The sequence below is a fragment of the Mesoplodon densirostris genome, chromosome 3 (genome assembly GCF_025265405.1).
Source record: "Mesoplodon densirostris isolate mMesDen1 chromosome 3, mMesDen1 primary haplotype, whole genome shotgun sequence".
Lineage (NCBI taxonomy): Eukaryota > Metazoa > Chordata > Mammalia > Artiodactyla > Ziphiidae > Mesoplodon > Mesoplodon densirostris.
This window is the reverse complement of record NC_082663.1, coordinates 151,784,190-151,803,174: the sequence shown is the minus strand read 5'-3', so window position 1 is coordinate 151,803,174 and position 18,985 is coordinate 151,784,190. Positions and strand designations below refer to the sequence as shown.

The window sequence follows — 18,985 nt, the reverse complement described above, 5'->3', positions numbered from 1 at the left end:
CAGGCCTCCCCGGAAGCTGGGGGAGGCCTCGGCCCGGAGCGGAAGTATATCCGGCCGGGGGGCGGGGTGGTCGTGCGCGGAGTTTTTCTGGCCTGGCGGCGAGGCTACGCTGGCTAGCGGCCCGGTTCAGCGGCGAGCTTGGCCCGACTCTTCTGGCGGCAGGCGGCAGGTGGGTACTCAGAGAGGCGACCGCGGGCGTTGGGGAGACCGAGCCCTTCAGGAGAGGAGACCGCGGGCGGCGGGGAGACCAGGCCCCTCGAGGGGGTGAACGGTAGTGGAGGGGAGGGGAGCCGGTGGCGGCCCTTGGTGGAATTAGGGGTTACATGTGTCACTTTGGGGTCACCCCCTGGCCGTGTCAGTAACCAGGACCCCACCTCCTGGTGTGAATGGAAAGTCCACAGGATTTTACGGCTCCCAGCATACGGGGACCCCGCCCTCTGAAAGCAGGCTTCTTTTTCTTGGTCCGCAGAACCCCTGAGCAGTGGGAGGTGTTTGCGTGTCAGCACTGCCCACTGGCTGACTCCACCGCTCCGTCTGTGCACTGGCTGTAGGGCTTGCGTTTGCTTTAAAGGCCCATGTATTTTACAAAATGTCACTGAGGAGGGAAGCGGGTGTGTGATCGGGGTGATTCTCTTTGTGACAGAGAGTCACAAAGCAGAAAATAAATTGCCAGTGATGCTCCCACCCAGAGAGCCACTCACTGCTCATTTTGGGGTAAGAGTCTTCCAATCCTTATTCATATGTGCCTTCTGCTCCTTGCATCTTTTTTTTTTTTTTTTTTTTTTTTTACCTTTTATAGAGGCTCAACTGACATGCAATGAACTGCACACATTCACAGCATACACTTGGATAAATTTTGGTATGTGATGCGCGAGCACTTTGCATATTTCACCCCCACTGCTTGTCCGCACTTTCGTGATTTTGGACTTGCTTCTGTTACACGTGGCCCCCGCCGGCGGCTTCTTTGTTCTTCCCTCCCCGCACATAAAGTTCAGGGGCTTTTATTAGCCCATTTTACAGACTCAGCGCGGAGTGATGCCAAGAATCCTGGCCCTGGCCAGTGTCAGGACAGGGCGCTGCAGCCTCCCAAAGCCCTGAGCACGCGTCCACCCACCTCCCCCCACGCCAAGTTCATGGTAGCCTGTCAGTGTCTGTTGTACTGATTATGGAGTGGAGCAAGTGGAAGTCCTGGCTGCCCCGCCCCTGCCTACACCCTGGGGTGCCCTGTTTCTCCCCTCCCTTCCGGAGGCGCCCTTTGTTTGTTCACCTCAAACCTCAACCTTCTCTGATCCAGAGCCTCTCCCCTCCCTGGGGTCCGTATCCAGCGCCCACCTCAGACAGCACCCATCCCACTGCTCTTGTCCTCTGATAGGTGAGTTTTCCCCTTTTAAACCGCCCCGGGGCTGGGCTGTCCAGTGCAGCAGCCAGGCTAGTGAGCACCTGAAACGTGGCTGGTCCAAAATGGGATGCGCCATTCGTGTAAGATATGCACCAGTTTCCGGAGACTCTGTGTGTTAAGGCGGGGGTGGGGCGGGGAGTGTGTGCAAATTATTTCCTTAATATTTTCTATGTTTGTTCGGTGTTGAAGTGATGTTTTGGTGCTCTTGGGTTAAATAGTATATATTATCAATATTGAAGTCACTTTTTTCATTTTTTACTTTTCAGTGTGGCTACCAAAAGGTTAAAAATTACATAACGTGGTGTACATTATATTTTAATGTGTTCCATGGCATTTATTCTTCTTTTTTTTTAAATTTTTGTCTGCGTTGGCGCAGGCTTTCTCTAGTTGTGGCGAGTGGGGGCTACTCTTTGTTGCGGTGCACGGGCTTCTCATTGTGGTGACTTCTCGTTGTGGAGCACGGGCTCTAGGCGCGCAGGCTTCGATAGTTGTGGCGCACGGGCTCAGTAGTTGTGGCTCGCGGACTCTAGAGTGCAGGCTCAGTAGTTGTGGTGCACAGGCTTAGTTGCTCCGCGGCATGTGGGATCTTCCCAGACCAGGGCTCGAACCCGTGTGCCCCTCATTGGCAGGCGGATTCTTAACCACTGCGCCACCAGGGAATTCCCCTGGGTTCACTCTTGGTGTTGTATGCTCTCTGGGTTTGGACAATGTGTACTGACATGTACCCATCATCTTATCACACGGAGTAGTTTTGCTTCCCTAAAACCCCCCTGTGCCCCCCGTTCATGTGTCCCTTAGCCCCCACCCCCACTGCCTTCCACAACCACTGGTCCTTTTCTGCTCTGCCCTTTCCACAGCGTCACAGAGTTGGAATCGCAGTGTCGCCTTCTCAGACAGGCTTCGTTCACTTGGTGGTGGGTGTTTATGGTTCCTCATGTCTCTTCGTGGCTTGAAAGTTTGCTTTTTATTTGGACCTCCCTAAAGGAGAAGAGTAACTCTATCATCTTGAAAATCTGGACCGTGGCGTTCGCACACCAGGTGCCCCGAATAGCTGTGACAAGCTGAGTTCTAAGATCACCTCTGTCTCTCAGCAAAAGCATAAGTGGTTATTTTAGTCCCTGAGGGGGTTCTTGGAAGTGCTGTTTCAGTTCCAGAACTCTAGATGATTCGTATTCCTAAGAAGGTTAAGCTAGTCTGTTTCATGTGTGATGACACTCCCAAGCCAGCCAGAGTTCATGGAAAAGTCAGCCATTAACCATCATTCCGGGAGCTGCTCTCTCATCTCCAGGGCTTCTCGAAATGGAGGTTGAACAAAAATTCCCCAGGCAGCCGGCTTGGAACTCGGGTTTTTACTCTGGGAACTTTTGGACATGCCCCAGCTGGTGAGCCCTGCTCTTGACTTCCTGGAACTGCGAGGTTCAGATTGCTGCAGCAGGAGGCGAATCTGACTTCAGAAACCGAGTTCTGGGAAGGAGATGGTCATTCCTGCGGCTCCTGAGTCCCAAATAAGACATCCAGGGCCGGGTCACTCTCTGGGGGGGCCGTGCCGGGCGCCGTGGGGTGTGGAGCAGCCTCCCTGACCTCCACCCACTTGGTGCCAGGAGCATCCCCAGTCGTGACAACCACAGACGTCCCCCGTGGCCCCTGGGGGCAGGGTCGCCTCATTCGAGACCCATGGCTGTGGCTGAGCGTGGCAGGAGCTCTTGCCGGCGCCTGGAGAGAGTGCGGTCCTTGGTGGACGCCCTGCCCACAGACTGGGTCAGCGCACAGGCAAGTCCAGATCCCGAGGACCCTGATGCCGAGAGGAAGTTTGGGCAGCCAGCGAAGGGGAGCTCGCGGTGGACGGGAGATCGGGCTGCGGTTTCTTGTCCGTTACCCTTTCTGACACACAGGACTCGGGTCAGTTAAACACGCGGTGACGGCTCTTGCAGCCTGGGACCGGGTCCTCAGAAGGAAGAGGTGTGGCTCCTACACAGACACACTGCCCACGACCTCCCCCCGCGTTTCTCTCCTTTCTGTCCCCACCCCCACCCCCCGTGACACCGTTCTATTGAACAGAAAATCACATTTGCCCCCATGGGGAACTGAGACTGAGGAAGGAGGTTCGGAGGAGAATCGTGGCGCTGGGCTGTGTGCACCCGGTAGCCCCTCTCCGTCTGGGTGGAGTGAAGGCCGTGGACGTGGGGACAGCTGGGTTTAGATCCCAGGCCAGCTCTTATCTGCTGTGGGCTCAGGGCTCTCAGAGGCCCCAGGGAGGGTCCTTCCTGCCTCTATCCCGGCTTCTGGTGCGGCCGGCCATCCTGGTCATTCCTTGGCTTGTAGGGCTTGTAGATGCATCACCCGATCTCTGCTTCCATCACATGGCTGTCTCCCGGTGTCTGTGTCCAGATCTCCCTCTTTTTATAAGGACAACAGTCATTGGCCAAGGGCCCACCGTCCTCCAGTGTGACCTCATCTTAAGTTAATTACGTATGCAACGACCCCACTTCCAAACAGGGTCCCTTCACAGGTTTGGGGGGTTAAGACTTCAACATGTCTTTTGGGGCCGGGGAATGTGATTTAGCCCATAAAGGGGGATAGGAAGCGACTGCTGTGGGCACGGGGTTTCTTTGTGGGGTGATGAGAATGTTCTGGAATTAGATAGTGGTGATGGTTGCATGCTCCATGATTTTTCTAAAAGCCATTGAATTGTATACTTTTAAAGGGTGGAGTTTATAGCTGTGTGAATTATATCTCAATTGGCTTTTGTAAAAAAAAAAAAAAAAAAAAGGGATTATCAGGAGGGCTGGAATATACAGAACCTGCTAAAGCACCTGGCTTTCATGTGTGTCCTGCAGGATGGCGGGCAGCCTCCCCACCCAGGCTGCAGTCGCAGCATTTAAATATAAACATTTAGTTGATGGAAGACAGCTCTGGAGCGCAGCCATCTTTTAACAGGACAGATCCTGGGCCGTGAGCATCTTCCAGCCAGACACTTAGCCTTCCAGGCCAGGGACCAGGGCTTACACGCCAACCGAAAACGTGCGGGACCTCCGAGCTTGGGGCCTGTCCCCATGGCAGCGGTGGCCGGGCAGGATGTGGAAGCACCGGAAGGAAGTGGCCGCCGGGCCAAGGTGCGGCAGTTGCTTACAGGAACTGTTTCATTTTGTTCTTAGAAGAAAACGGGGGTGCGTGTGTGCCAGGGAGGGGAGCTTTGTCATCTTAACTTTTGTCACTCTCAGAGTTTGAGTGCCACACGCATCTCGTCTGCAGGAAGAACCAGGGGAGCCCTTAGCGCTGAATTCCGAGAAGCCTGTCCTGGCTGCCCCCGGCCCTGCCGTCCTTGGAGGTGTTCTGAGAAGGACCAAGACAAAGCAGCCCCAGAGACGGTACCTGGGACGGCGGGGCGGTGCTGGGCAGCAACTCCCGGGTGCCCTGGCCTGCGGCAACGCTTCTCGAGGAAAAGGCACCTTCCGGTGACCGGCCACCCCGCGGCCGCGGGAGCATGTGTTTCTGATAGAAAGCTCTTTGCTTTTGATGGGACCTTTGCCCATCCAGGAAGTTTTTCAGAAAATCATTGCTTCCACTTAGAAAAAAACCCTCCCACTTTCTGAGGAGACAGAAGGGCAGGCAGGAACCTTACAAGCCCCTTCCGCTGCCCCGCCCTGTCTTCCAGAACTGTCCTGGCATGGGTCAGCCCACGCCGGCATGATGGGCTGTGGATAGAGCCGCAGGGTCACCCCCGCCCACTCCCCGAGGCCCTCCTCTCCACCCCGCAGCCGCACCTGTCTGAGAGGTCACGCGTCGCCAGGTGACATCGTGGGGAGTTAGACTCCCAAACCTGTCCGCAGAGAGGCCCCAGAATCAATAAAAGGCAGCAACGGGACACTAGGAGGCTGCGTTTTTCTTGACACTGTGGTTTCCGTGAGGGATAGAAGGCTGGCTGCAGGGTGGATGAGGAACCTGGGCAGGTAGGTGCACAGAAGCAGCTGCCAGGGCTCGGCGGCTGGTCTGGCCCAGCTCTCCGCCCCCCACCCCACCCCAGCTGGATGACAGGTAGCACCCCGCCTCGTCTTCTCATGACCAAAGTGGGGCTGCGCTCAGCCTGGGCCGAAGGGTGTTTGGAGGCTGAAATCAGTCTGTGCCGCTGGCAGGTGGTGGGCATGGGGCAGGACGGCTTGAGTCACTGGTGGGTCCGCACAGGGTCACTGTCCCTTGACCTGCAGCCGAGTGGCCTGAGAGTGGCTGGTTTGCAGATTAATCACCTGGGCAGGTTCATGGCCCCCTGGGAAGTTTGCAGCCACAGGTGGGGCTGCAAGGTCCCCACGCGACGCGTCCAGCGCCCATGCCCTCGTGTAGAGGGGTCCCGGCTGCCCGGCGCAGGGGACACGGTCAGTCTCTGCAACAGAGGGTTGGGGCAGGTGGCCTCTTTTAATCAGTGCCTCCTGCGGGGTCTGAGGTCCTCCACTTCGGGAGAGAGGTGGGCAGGTGGGGCGTTTGTGGCTGCACCCTGTACTCAGCTGCATTTCCTTCTCGGAGGCACCACCTTCCTGCAGCATCCCTGCCCGCACCCCCAAAACCAGGGAGAGTCGGAGCCGGAAGCACCCAGCCGGCCTGCAGGCGTTGTGGAGGTGCCTGGTGCGGGAGCAGCCCCAGCGCAGAGGGCACTTGGCCCTGGGTTTGGGATGAGACGTGCAGAAGCTCGAATAGTGGAGGAGTGGGGCTGTGGAGGCAGGTGGCGGGCAGAGGAGCCACGCCTTCACCCCCACGGTCCAGGGTGCGGAGTCGACTCCTCCGGCTGCCAGCTGTGTGGCTTAGCACTGATTTACTAATCATTAACTAGTGGTACTGAGTCACCATCTTCTAACCCAGTGGTTCTCACCTAGGGTGGTCCTGCCCCCAGGGGACACTAGGCCATGTCTGGGGACATCTGTGGTCTTCAGGACTGGGGGGAGCTCCTGGCATCGAGGGGGTGGGGGCAGGGAGGCTGCTCCACCCCCCACAGCGCTCGGGACGGCCCTGATGTCAGCAGTGCTAGGTCTGGGCCTCAGTCTTCCCATCTGTAAAGTGGGGGTTCTGTTTTGTTCTGAGGGTTACTGTGATTGCCTCACTGGGTATAAACCAAGGTGACAGGAAGTGATGATGGCTTTGGGGAAGGAAGCGAAGGCACTTCTGGTCTGTGGACGAGGCACGGGGCCTTCTTGCTCCAGAGCACAGGCGGTCTCCAGCTGCGTTACACAGCGAGTGTTCACTCTGTGACACATCAGTGACTGCACCTTTTATCCCATGTAGTTTTCCGTGCTTGTGTTGTTACCTTTCACAGTAAACAGATTTTACAGGTAGTGCTGACCTCGGTTTGAGCTGAGAGGGAAACTGCTTTAGTTCTTTATGGTGCCTGGGGTAGCGGCTCAGCCCACACTTGCTCTGCTTGTCCCCCGTGCCCTGCTTTAAAAATGGCAGTTGGGCTTCCCTGGTGGCGCAGTGGTTGAGAGTCTGCCTGCCGATGCAGGGGACACGGGTTCGTGCCCCGGTCTGGGAAGATCCCGCATGCCGCGGAGCGGCTGGGCCCGTGAGCCATGGCCGCTGAGCCTGCGCATCCGGAGCCTGTGCTCCGCAGCGGGAGAGGCCACAACAGTGAGAGGCCCGCGTACCGCAAAAAAAAAAAAAAAAAAAAAAAATGGCAGCTTTACTGACTGTCATTCACATACTGGACTTTCCGCCTGTTTCCCGTGTACATTCCAGCGTTTTCAGTACATTCACAACGTTTGCAGCCACCATCTCCAGATGTTCCAGAACATTCCATCACCTCAGAAGAAGGCTCATCGTCAACAGCAGTCACTCCCCATCCCCTGCCCCAGCCCCTGACAACCAGGAACCCACTCTCTGTGTCTGTGGATCTGCCTGTTCCGGATGTTTCCCATCAATGGAATCACACACTGATTCCTTCTGTGTCTGGCTTCTCTCAGTGAGCATCGTGTCCTCAGGGTCCATCCACATGGTAGCGAGTGTCAGGGCTTCACCCCTTTTCACGACTGAGTGATGTTCCCGTGTGTGGATCAGTGCACCCGTTGCTGGGCATTTGGGTGTCTCTACCTTTTGCCTGTTGTGAATCATGCTGCTGGGCACATGCACAGGTTTTTGTGTGGACATGTGTTGTCACTTCTCTTGGCTGGGCACCTAGGAGAGAATCGCTGGGTGAGATTTAACCGTGTTTTGGTAACTGCCAGGCTGTTTTCAACAGTGGTGGCCCCATTTTACGTTCCCACCAGCAGTGCAGGAGGGTTCCGACTGGTCCACGTCCTCACCAGCCCTGTTGATTGTCCTTTTTGATTATGGCCGTCCTCATGGGGGGAGGTGGGTCCCTCTGCTCTTCATTGGAGCTCCTCCTGTCCATGTGGCTCCATCCCCAGATGCTCAGCTCCTGTGTTTTGCACAGTTCATGCTGCCTTGAGTTGACCATCCCACACCCGTAGTGTCCAGCGGGGCCCAGAAGTGTGAGCGGGCTTTGCCTGCCAGCGGGGAGAACAGAAGATCCCAGGCCCACATGTAACCAGATCCAGTTACATCAACTGCAAGTTATTTTGCCCAGCGCTCATTAGGATTATCTGCGCAGCCTCTGTCTGAGTTTCCTAAGACTGCTGTAATAAGTCACCACAGACTTTGTAGCCCAAAACCACACAGATTTATTATCTCACGGTTCTGGAGGTCAGGAGTCTGACTCGGGCCTCATGGGGCTAAATCCAGGCCTGGGCAGGGCTGGTCCTTCCAGAGGCTCCAGGGGAGCATCGGTTCCTGCCTTTTCCAGCTTCTAGAGGCGCCGCATCCCTGGCTCACAGCCCCTTCTGCATCCAGCAGCGCAGCATCTCCCGTCTCTCTCTGCCTCTGACCCTCCCACCTCCCTCTTATAAGGACCCTGTGATGACACTGGACCCCCCAGGGAATCCAGGGTCATAGCCGTCTCAGGGGCCTCAACTTAATTCTGTCTGCAAAGTTCCCTCTGCCGTTTGAGGTGACACGTCCTCGGGGCCCAGGACCAGGATGGGGGTGTCTCTGGGGCCCTTATCCTGCTGACCACGCCCTCTCCCCTAACCAGGGCAGGGAGGCCTCCTCCATGCTTTCACATTGGATTCTTTTTGAGCCCTCTGTGAGCAGGCCTGTGGACACGCTGAGGACACAGGAGGAGGTAGGGTCAGGGTCACTCCTGCCCTGAGGGGAGAGACACTGGGGTCTCCTCTGCCTGCTTCCATCGGGCCCCACCCTCCCCACCCCTGGGCTCCAGAAGGATCTGCTCTCAAGGCTCAGCTCGAGCACCATCTCCCTTTAGGCCAGAACAATGTTTTTCTTTGTAAATTCTCATAACTTAGAGTCTGCATCCTCCTGGCTCTGCTGCCCTGAGGGTAGGACTGCCCTGGCTGGAACGCTGGTTTGAGCCCTCGACATCATCTATCCAGCCTCCAGAATTAACCCACAGGCTCACATTCTAGAGGCAGCTGCTGAAGGCCAGGCCAGGAGCCCTGGGCTTGCAGGGGTTTCCAGACCTCCGAGCTGTGGAAGGGCTGAACCTGCAGGAGACGCTGGCCTACAAGACGTGGTAGGTCGTGCCTCAGCTCTTACTAACCATCTGCTGAGGTCCTACCAGTCCCAGTCGCTCCACCTGGACCCGTGGACACGGGTCCTCCAAGGCTGGGGTGACCAGACCTGCTGGCCTCAGGCCTGCCCACCTGGAACGGCTTCTCTGTCACTGAGGCTGTCCTGGTGGTGTTGATGTTCTCTCTGCAGGGCCGCCCTGGGTCTGGGGGGTGACAGGGTCCCTGCTCAAGGACACATGAGGCCCAGCTCAGATGTGGGACATCCAGAACTTTCTGATAATGAAGGAGGGCTGTTCGAAGCCCCTCAGTTTCTGGCAGTTTGCCACTCAGTGTGGTAGTCTGGAGGGCAGGCCACCAGACAAGGCTGCTGGTCCCAGGGCCTAGAAACCAACTGCCAAGGGATTTAGTAAAACGTTACAGAGAAGTGGTCATTCATCACACGGGGGTGCACGGGTGCGTGCGGTGCAGCCTGGCCTGGGCAGTGCAGAGGCTCTGCTTCCGCTTCCCCTCCACGCCGACTTCCCCTTCTGCGGCTGCTCCTGGGTGAGCGCCCGGGACACCCCTGTGCCGGCCAGGTCCACACTCCTGGGAGAGCGCATCTCCCGGGCCGGAGATGGAGAGCCAGGGGCAGCGGGCCAGCGCTGTCATCGTAGCAGCAATGGGGACGGGGATGGCGCCGTGCCCAGTCCCGAGCGTGATCCCGACCTGGGCTCCCTGGGCTCGATTTCATCCTTTGCTGCCCTCCGAAGTGAGGTGTGTAACAGAGGAGATGGCGCAGAGCAAAGACACGGGAGGAGCTGGAGGGGGACCGGGCATCGCGGCAGGGTCATGGCAGCTGCAGCCCCTTTGTCGGGGCCTCGTCCCCCAAAACGGGCGGCGTCAGTCACGAGACCAGACAGCTCATAGAGCCATCTTTACTTAGTGCACTGGGGTGCATAGTGTCCCCCCAAATTCATATCTACCCCTTGGAAATGGAGTCTGTGCAGATGTCACAATGGAGAGATGAGGTCGCGATGGGTCTCGGCGGCCCCTAATCCAGTGACCAGGTTGGGACTCGGGACACAGGGAAGATCAGAGAGGCAGCAGGGATGTACCCCCTCCCAGTCCCGGAGGCCAGAAGCCCCAGCTCGGTGTGGGCAGGGCCGGTTCGCCCTGGGGCTCTGAGGGGGCACCTGTCCCAGGCCTCTCTCCCGACTCTAATGGTGCTGGCAGTCCTTGGTGTCCCCTAGCCTGTAGACACATAACGCCATCTCTGCGTCCGTTACCACATGGTCTTTCCCTGGGTGTCTGTCTTCTCTTATAGGGATACTCATCATTGGATTTGGGGCCCACGGGGATAATCCGGGAAGAGGGCATCCCAAGATCCTTAACCCAATCACATCTGCGAAGACTGCAAAGTCTCTTCTTCCAAATAAGGTCCATTCGCCAGTCCCAGGGCTGTGGACATCTCTTCGTGGAGATGAAGAGACCACCTCACCTGCGGGGGCCGCCCTCAGCCAGTGTGTGGGAGCTATAGCAGCTCTCTCCGCTTTACTGAAAGCCTCCGGGTGCGGAGAGGATGATGCAGGGCCGGCTCAGTGTCCTCTGCTCGGAGGCAGGGGGATGGATGTGCCTGGGGCTGTGCTGTGCGCCCTTTTGGTGAAACTCAAAACCAGAAGTCCCGGGAGTGTCCCCAGTCTGCCCGCCGGTGCTTCCAGAACAGGGTTCTGAGAAGGGTGACAGTGCTTCCTCTTTGTGTGTTCCAGGTCTGGGGGAGCCCCGGGGGCCCGGTGACCTTCCCATCGTGAGCGTCCCGCCCGGCCCTCCCTGTGGAGGCCTCGCGGGGGGCGTCCTGAGCGCGCGGCGGAGATGTCCAACCCCTTCCTGAAGCAGGTCTTCAACAAGGACAAGACCTTCCGGCCCAAGCGCAAGTTTGAGCCAGGCACCCAGCGCTTCGAGCTGCACAAGAAGGCACAGGCGTCGCTGAACGCGGGGCTAGACCTGAAGCTGGCCGTGCAGCTGCCCGCTGGCGAGGAGCTCAACGACTGGGTGGCCGTGCACGTGGTCGACTTCTTCAACCGCGTCAACCTCATCTACGGCACCATCAGTGATGGCTGCACCGAGCGCTCCTGCCCCGTCATGTCAGGCGGCCCCAAGTATGAGTACCGCTGGCAGGACGAGCACAGGTTCCGGCGGCCCACGGCGCTGTCGGCCCCCCGGTACATGGACCTGCTCATGGACTGGATCGAGGTGCAGATCAACAACGAGGACGTCTTCCCCACCAACGTCGGTGAGTCTCTGCGCTTTCATGTTCTTTTCTTTTCTTTCTTTTTAATTTTATTTTTCTTTATTTATTTTTGGCTGCGTTGGGTCTTCGTTGTTGCGCGCGGGCTCCCTCTAGTAGTGGCGAGCGGGGGCTACTCTTCGTTGTGGTGTACAGGCTTCTCATTGCGGTGGCTTCTCTTGTGGAGCACAGGCTCTAGGCATGTGGGCTCAGTAGTTGTGGCTCTTGGGCTCTAGAGCGTAGGCTCAGCAGTTGCGGCGCACGGGCTTAGCTGCTCCGCAGCATGTGGGATCTTCCCGGACCAGCGCTCGAACCCGTGTCCCCTTCACTGGCAGGCGGATTCTTTTTTTTTTTTTTTTGCGTTACGCGGGCCTCTCACTGTTGTGGCCTCTCCCCCTGCGGAGCGCAGGCTCCGGACGCGCAGGCTCAGCGGCCATGGCTCACGGGCCCAGCCGCTCCGCGGCATGTGGGATCCTCCCGGACCGGGGCACGAACCCATGTCCCCTGCATCGGCAGGCGGACTCTCAACCACTGCGCCACCAGGGAAGCCCTGGCAGGCGGATTCTTAACCACTGCGCCACCAGGGAAGTCCTTATGTTCTTTTCATAACAGCTTTATCAGGATGGAATCCACACCCCGTAAAACCCACCCACTTAAAGTGCACAGTGTGGTGTCATTTTAGGATAGTTACAGCTTCGTGAAGCTATCAGTTCTATCTAAACCCATCACCCTGGGACTTCCCTGGTGGTCCAGTGGTTAAGACTCCGCCTTGCAATGCAGGGGGTGCAGGTTCCATCCCTGGTCGGGGAACTAAGCTCCCACATGCTGCATAGTGAGTGTGGCCAAAAATTTTAAAAATAATAATAATAAAAGAAATAAATAAACCCATCACCCTAAAAGAAGCCCGTCCCCGTCAGCAGTCACTCCCCACCCCCTCCCCAGCCCCTGACAACCAGGAATCCACTCTGTCTCTGGATTTGCCTGTTTTGGACGTTTCCCATCAGTGGAATCACCCCACTGTGGGTCCTTTTGTGTCTGGCTTCTCTCACTGAGCATCGTGTTCTCAGGGTCCATCCACGTGGTAGCGAGTATCAGGGCTTCCCTCCTTTGCATGGCTGAGTGATGCTCCCGTGTGTGGGGGGACTACATTTTGCTTCAAGTTAAGGATCTTGAGATGGAGAGATTATTCTGGATTATCTGGGTGAGCCCTAAATGTCATCACAAGGGTCCTAACAAGAGGGAGACGGAGGGAGACTAGACACCCAGGAGGGCAGAAGACAGTGGAGCGACGGGAGGAGGAAGGGATTGTGAGCCCAGAAAAGGCAGGAACGGGTTCTCCCTGGAGCCCCCGGAGGGCCCATCCCCACCCCATCCCCGCCCACACCTGCACTTTGGCCCAGGGCACCATGTGGACTCTGGCCTCAGGAACTGTGAGAGAACCCGTGTAAGTTGTTCTGAGCCACCGAGCAGGTGGTAACTTGTCCTGGCAGCCCCAGGCGATGGTAGATGTCGTTCTCACGTTCACCGGGGCGACATGGTTTCCTGGCAAACTACTGGCCAGTGCGCAGGCCTCGGGCCCAGCTCTTGGCCGCTGGCATGCTCTGTGCCTCGTTAAGTTTCTCGCCTGCCGTCGGTACACTGAACCAGGCTGACCCTGGTGGGGTTTTCAGGGACTCATCTGGGAAAAGGCCATCCCAGAATCATCACTTTCCCAAAATAGAGATTCCTGGGCAGCCCTCTATCAGGTTGCCAGGTCCACATCTACTCCCTGTCATCCTGAGTCCGTGCCTTGCTGGGACCCCCTGAGGCCTCCCCAGCTACTGAGCTGTCCACATCCTAGAACTCAGACCCTGAGGGTCTCTAGTCAGTGCCTCGCCCACGGAAGCAAATTCTAGTAATCCTACCAAAGAGGAAAGCACGAGAAGGGCGAGAGAAATGACCTTGGCAGATGGCACTCAGCTGCCCAGCAGGGGTCAGAGACCTCTGCTACACGGCCACAGTGGGTTCTGTGGCTGCTGGCGCCTTCCTCGGGCCACCTGGCCCAGGCCACACCTTCCAGCCCTGTCCACGGACCCCGGGGCCAGCTTCACCCCTCGCCTTGGTTCGACCCCCCAGCCAGGCATGCAGACTGGAATGCTTCTCTTTGCTCATCTGTGGTGCTGCTCAGAGCCTGCCGTACTCCTCAGGGTGAAATTTGTGGGCGGGCAAAGAAAGGGTGGGTCCAAAGTTCATCCTACCTCCCGTGCTGGCTTCCCTGGTAGCGCAGTGGTTGAGAGTCCACCTGCCAATGCAGGGGACATGGGTTCATGCCCCGGTCCGGGAAGATCCCACTGAGCATCCACTTAGGCCCCAAAGCCACCCTGTCCATGCTCTTGGGTTTAGACCTAGGTTCTTTCCCATAAAAGAAAAGTTCTTTCACAGGCTTTTCCCGTAAAGGGTCAGACAGTAAATCTTTCCGGTCTCCCTCTAGATGGTGTGTCTCAGCTACGCGGATCTGCTGTGTAGTCTGAAAGCTGTCATGGACGATATATAAACAGACAAGGGTGCATAAGGAGTGGGCCTGCATTCCAATAAAACTTTATTTACAGAAGTGGGTGGTGGGCCGGATTTGTGACCCCCGTGTGAGGGCATCATGACAGGTGTGGGCAATGCAGTCCCAGGATCTTCTGTTTCTAGGCCCTTCTCCTACGGGGGTGCCACTCCCCCTCCACCCAGGATGGCCCAGGGTGACCTCGGTGACTCCTGGCATCCCTCTCCCAGGAGAGGGGGCAGGGCAGGGCCTTAGCCTCGTTGGGCCCAGGACCCCGTGTGGCTGGTGCCAGCCACACCCTGTGCCCGCCTTCCTTTGCCTGCCACGGGCTCTGCACTCCTTCTGACTTCCTGACACTGTTAGGGGGACTTCCCTTATGGGGATCCCCAGGCCCTGGAGACCACTGTCCCACCAAGTGGCTTTCACAGGTCTTCAAGACGGCGTGTGCTCCTGAGATGCCCTGTGAACGTGGGCGTCTCTCGAGAGTGGAGCATTCCTTTTGTTTAGCCTTTTTTTCTCTGGTCGGATGGAGGGAGAAAACCCAGAGGCCTCATTGATGCTGAACGAACCTTCCGCAGAGGTAGATCCCTGGAGCCGCTGGGCCCTGTCCACCTGTAACAGATGTTCACAGGCGCTTCCAGCCGATGGAATACCAGTCCCATCAGCTGTCACACCCACCAGGACACGCAGGAGGGAGCAGGACGGGAGCTGGGAAGGCGCACGTTCGCGGGAGCGTCTTTCCCGTTTGCCTCGTGCCTCCACAGACCTGGGAGCTTTCCCTGGTGTGAGCCACCGCATGGGCTCGTCTTCCACCTCACACTTGGGCCGGGCTGTTCCCCGTCTCACCGCAGACACCATCCCGTGATGCCGCCCTGCGCACGGATCTCCGGCACTTGCCTGCACGTCTTTGGGGCCTTTGCTCTCCGACCACAGGGCTGTGAAGCACAGCACCGTCCAGCAGCTGACCACTCCATCTTCCGGAAGCGTGTGCCTCGTGCGCCGTGGCTTTCCTCGCGCTTGGTGGCACCTTGGTGCTCCTCCCCCTGGGCTGCCAGCTCGGGAGCCCCTCTCTTGAAGGACTGGGGCCAGTCCACCCTGGTCCTGGGCAGCCCCCTGGTAGTGCTGGTCAGGTGGAGCGAATGCGTGGCATCTGCCCTGTGGGGCGAAGAGGACTCGAGGTGGCAGCGGGCGAGCATGTGGGGGGCGCAGACTAGCGCCGGGGAGAGCTGAGTCTGCCAGCCCCACAGTACGCGTGTATCACCGCGATTTAGAAAACAAAGGGGCCTCCTGGTGGCAGAGTGGCTGAGACACCACACTCCCAGTGCAGGGCGCCCGGGTTCGATCCCTGGCCAGGGAACTAAGATTCCACTTGCCGCAGCTAAGCCCACACGCTGCGACTACTGAGCCCAAGCGCTCTACAGCCAGCGCGCCACAGCAAAGACCCAGCGCGGCCAAAATAAATAAATAATAAATACACTTAAAAAAATAGAAATAGGGCCTCCCTGGTGGCGCAGTGGTTAAGAGTCCGCCTGCCGATGCAGGGGATACGGGTTCGTGCCCCGGTCTGGGAGGATCCCATATGCCGCGGAGCGGCTGGGCCCGTGAGCCATGGCCGCTGGGCCTGCGCATCCGGAGCCTGTGCTCCGCAACGGGAGAGGCCACAACAGTGAGAGGCCCGCATACCGCAAAAAGAAAAAAAAAAAAAAAAAAAAAATAGAAATAAAACGTATTAAATTCAGTAATTGGACAAGAAAGTGCAATATAGTGTATGCATGCAATTAAGTTAGGATATGTATATTCAAGTTTAAGTGATGTCATGAAACATACACTGGAGAGAGAGAAGTGTATTAAGTGAAAAATGTCAAAGGCCAAAACACAGGTTTTTATGGGTTCTCCAGCCAGACCAGGGTGGGGTGGGGCGGGACACATCCAGCGGGCGCTGGGCCTCGGGGGCTGCAGTCCTGGCGCTCTATCTGCCGGTGCCCCACCCCGCCCTGCCCCCAGGCACTGTTAGGGAGCCAAGAAGTGGGCTTCCCAGGCCCGGTGTCCCACAGAGGGGTTTGCGCCTGCAGCTGGGGGCACATCCTAGCTGAGCTGCCCCTGCCGCCTCTGCAGGCACGCCGTTCCCCAAGAACTTCCTGCAGGTGGTGAAGAAGATCCTGTCGCGGCTCTTCCGCGTGTTCGTGCACGTCTACATCCACCACTTCGACCGCATAGCGCAGCTGGGCTCAGAGGCGCACGTCAACACCTGCTATAAGCACTTCTACTACTTCGTCACGGAGTTTGGCCTCATTGACACCAAGGAGCTGGAGCCGCTGGTGAGCGGGTCGGGGCGTCGTGGGGAGGCGAGTGTCCCCTGTCTTGGGGCTGCACGCCCATCCGGACGCGGGCGGGCGGGTCACTGCCTGCAGCTGCCCCCGCTTCCCTGTGGGAGAAACAGATGGGCCTCTGGATGCCTGTCCCCACCTACACCTCCTCCACCCACCCCTGTCCCCTGCCTGCGGAGAACAAGGATTTTTTTGGTTTCAATTGAGGTAAAATTTGCATAACGTAAAATTAGCCATCGTGAAGTCAACGATTCAGTGGTGTTTAGCACATTCACAGGGTTGGGCAACCACCACCTTTATCCAGTTCCAGAACCTTCCTTCTATCACCCCAAAAGAAGCCCCGTCCCCATCGGCAGTCACCCCCATCATCCTCCCCAGCCCCTGCAACCACTAACCCACTCTATTTATTTCTTTTTTTAAAATTTTTTATTTATTTATTTATTTATTTTTGGCTGTGTTGGGTCTTCGTTGCTGCACGCGGGCTCTTTCTAGTTGCAGCGAGCGGGGGCTACTCTTCTTGTGGTGCACAGGCTTCTCACTGTGGTGGCTTCTCTTGTTGCGGAGCACAGGCTCTAGGCGCACGGGCTTCAGTAGTTACAACATGCGGGCTCAGTAGTTGTGGCACACGGGCTTAGTTGCTCCGCGGCATGTGGGATCTTCCCAGCCCAGGGCTCGAACCCGTGTCCCCTGCATTGTCAGGTGGGTTATTAACCACTGTGCCACCAGGGAAGCCCCAGCCCCTATTCTTTTACAACTTTTAAAAATCTCTGAAAACACCTTCACAGAACTTTCTCATTTTTGTATATTCCCTTGCAGGCTCTGCCTATCAGTAAACATTTTTCCAGAGTTAAAGTTACAGTACGCATGCTTAGTGGGGTTGGGGTTTTCCTCTGGGGTAGTGGAATGTTCTGGAACTAGAGGTGGGGTTGTGCACCCTTGTGGAAGTGAATGCCTCTTTACCACAGTTCCTTTTATGTGAATCTCACCAAATACTAAAAATCATCGTGTGCAGTTTTGTGATCAGCTCACTTTTATTTGGTTAACTCAGTGCCCTAATCGCATGGTCATTTGTCCCACACTGGTGCTTAGAGTTAGCTCTTTCTGGACACAGGGACTGTGGGGCCCTTCACAGAAAGAGTCTGCGCCCCAGCCTGAGCTGCTGTCTGCTCTGTATTTTGTAAGATTGGCTTTAAGTGAGGCCTGAGGGCCCCCATGAGACTGCGTCCCCCGATTTCCTGTGTGATTTCCTGACGTCCTGCTTGTTCTTAACAGAAAGAAATGACCGCACGGATGTGCCACTGAGAGCCCCTCGGCCCCGTTGTCACCGAGTCCGCGCCCGGGGGACAGTCCTCCTTGAGGGCCACGTCTCCAGAACAGGGACCGGTATTTTCTAGCCCAGGAAATTCTGTGCTGTCTGGACTGCGTCCTCTCTCCGACCCCAAGGTGGCAGTACCCGTGGGTCTGAGCCTCCCTGAGCCCCAGTTTCCTCGGCCAGCGTGGGGGAGATAGATAGAACTTGAACTCCGTGATTCCATGTGTTGTGAGCAACCAGGAAAACCCACTTCGTTTGCAAACCGCTTGCACCTGCCCGGAGGCTGACCCCACTCGGGTCCGTCTCCTGCACCAGCCCGCCTGCTCAGCCGTGGGTGGCCAGGCCCCCATCAGCGAGGCTGAGACCCCGCAGTGCCCCCAGCTGCGTCCCAGGCCTGGTTCCGAGTGGTACGAGCGCTCGGCTTGCGTCCTCCCCGCGTCCTCCCCCCCAGCCACTTCCGTCCCGCAGTTCCTCCAGGACCCTTAGGCTCCTGTGCTGGCTTCCCGAGCCCACCCCCACATCCCAGGTGTCCTGGGGCCCCTTTGTGTCACATAAAAGATTGAATTCGTCTAGTTGCATTTACGACCACCATGAGATGTTACCAGAAGAAAAAAGTTTTTTACCTACAAGGAGTGATCCCCCTCCCCTCTAGAAAAATGTCCCCTTTCCGTCGTGAATAGCAGTACGATTCTGCCAGGGAACTTCTCTCCCCTGGTTTGGGACCTTTGAGTTTCGCCGAATGTTTAGCCAGACTTAGCCTTGCTTCACACGCCTGCCAACTTCATATCGAAACCCTTTGTCAGCGTGGCCCTCCGTGGCTCCGGGACCAAATCCCAGCACCGTCTCCCCGAAGAAGCTTTGGGGGCCCCGCCCGCTCGCACCCCACCCGCGCACAGCATCCTCACGTGGCCTTTCGCCGTGGCGGTCCTGCCCGCCTGGACCATACCGGCTCTGAGTACCCCTGGGTGTCTGGGACGCTCGCAGGGAGACGGGGCCGCCACCCGAAACGAACACCCAACAAGTGCAATTAACACGACCTGGGCCTTGGTCCTTCCAGAAGTTGCCGGGGTCCGGGTCCCGCAGTCCTGGAAAGACTGCAGGAAACTGCCTGGTCACGTGTAGCTCCTCTTAAATGCAGAACCACAACCAAACGCCATAACCACTGTGCCACTCAGGTCACCAGCCAGGCTGGAAAGGTGGCAGGGCTGGAGGGGGGGCTCCCCTGCCCACCCTCTCGTGCCCGTGGGTGTTCCCACAGGACCATCAGAATAAATCATGTGTCTCCTTACCTGCACCTGCTGGTTGTCATTTCTGTCTTCCTGGTGGGAGGGCCTGGCACTGGGACACGTCCCCAAGTGGCAAAGAAGTCTTAGATGTCACAGCAGTTTGTGGCCACCCCCAGAGTGTCCCAAGTAGATAAACAGATGCACAGAATATCAGTGGGATTAGAATTTCACAGGGTGCAGGGCGGGGCTGATGAGGACCAGTGTCTGGAAAACAGGTTGAGAAGGCGCCCACTCCCTCCCCCGTTTCTGCTTTGTCTCACGTTGCTTTCGGCACTCAGCAAACATGATTTTAACTGTTGC

The 18,985-nt window shown here is 57.4% G+C and overlaps 1 protein-coding gene across 6 annotated transcripts; it reads left to right on the top strand.

Moving 5' to 3' along the window:
• Positions 1-25: 25 nt before the first annotated feature.
• MOB3A (MOB kinase activator 3A) lies at positions 26-18,709 on the top strand. Of its 6 annotated transcripts, none has more exons than XM_060094683.1 (6): positions 26-169; positions 4,337-4,512; positions 4,652-4,767; positions 10,713-11,236; positions 15,876-16,078; positions 17,360-18,709. In XM_060094683.1, the coding sequence occupies exons 4-6, from the start codon at positions 10,816-10,818 to the stop codon at positions 17,387-17,389; spliced, it is 654 nt and encodes a 217-aa protein (XP_059950666.1). In that variant the 5' UTR covers positions 26-169; positions 4,337-4,512; positions 4,652-4,767; positions 10,713-10,815; the 3' UTR covers positions 17,390-18,709. The 6 variants fall into 6 exon arrangements, with proteins under 6 accessions (XP_059950666.1, XP_059950667.1, XP_059950664.1 ...); XM_060094684.1 differs by lacking the exon at positions 4,337-4,512 and adding an exon at positions 800-859; XM_060094681.1 differs by lacking the exon at positions 4,337-4,512.
• The last annotated feature ends 276 nt before the right edge of the window (positions 18,710-18,985 follow it).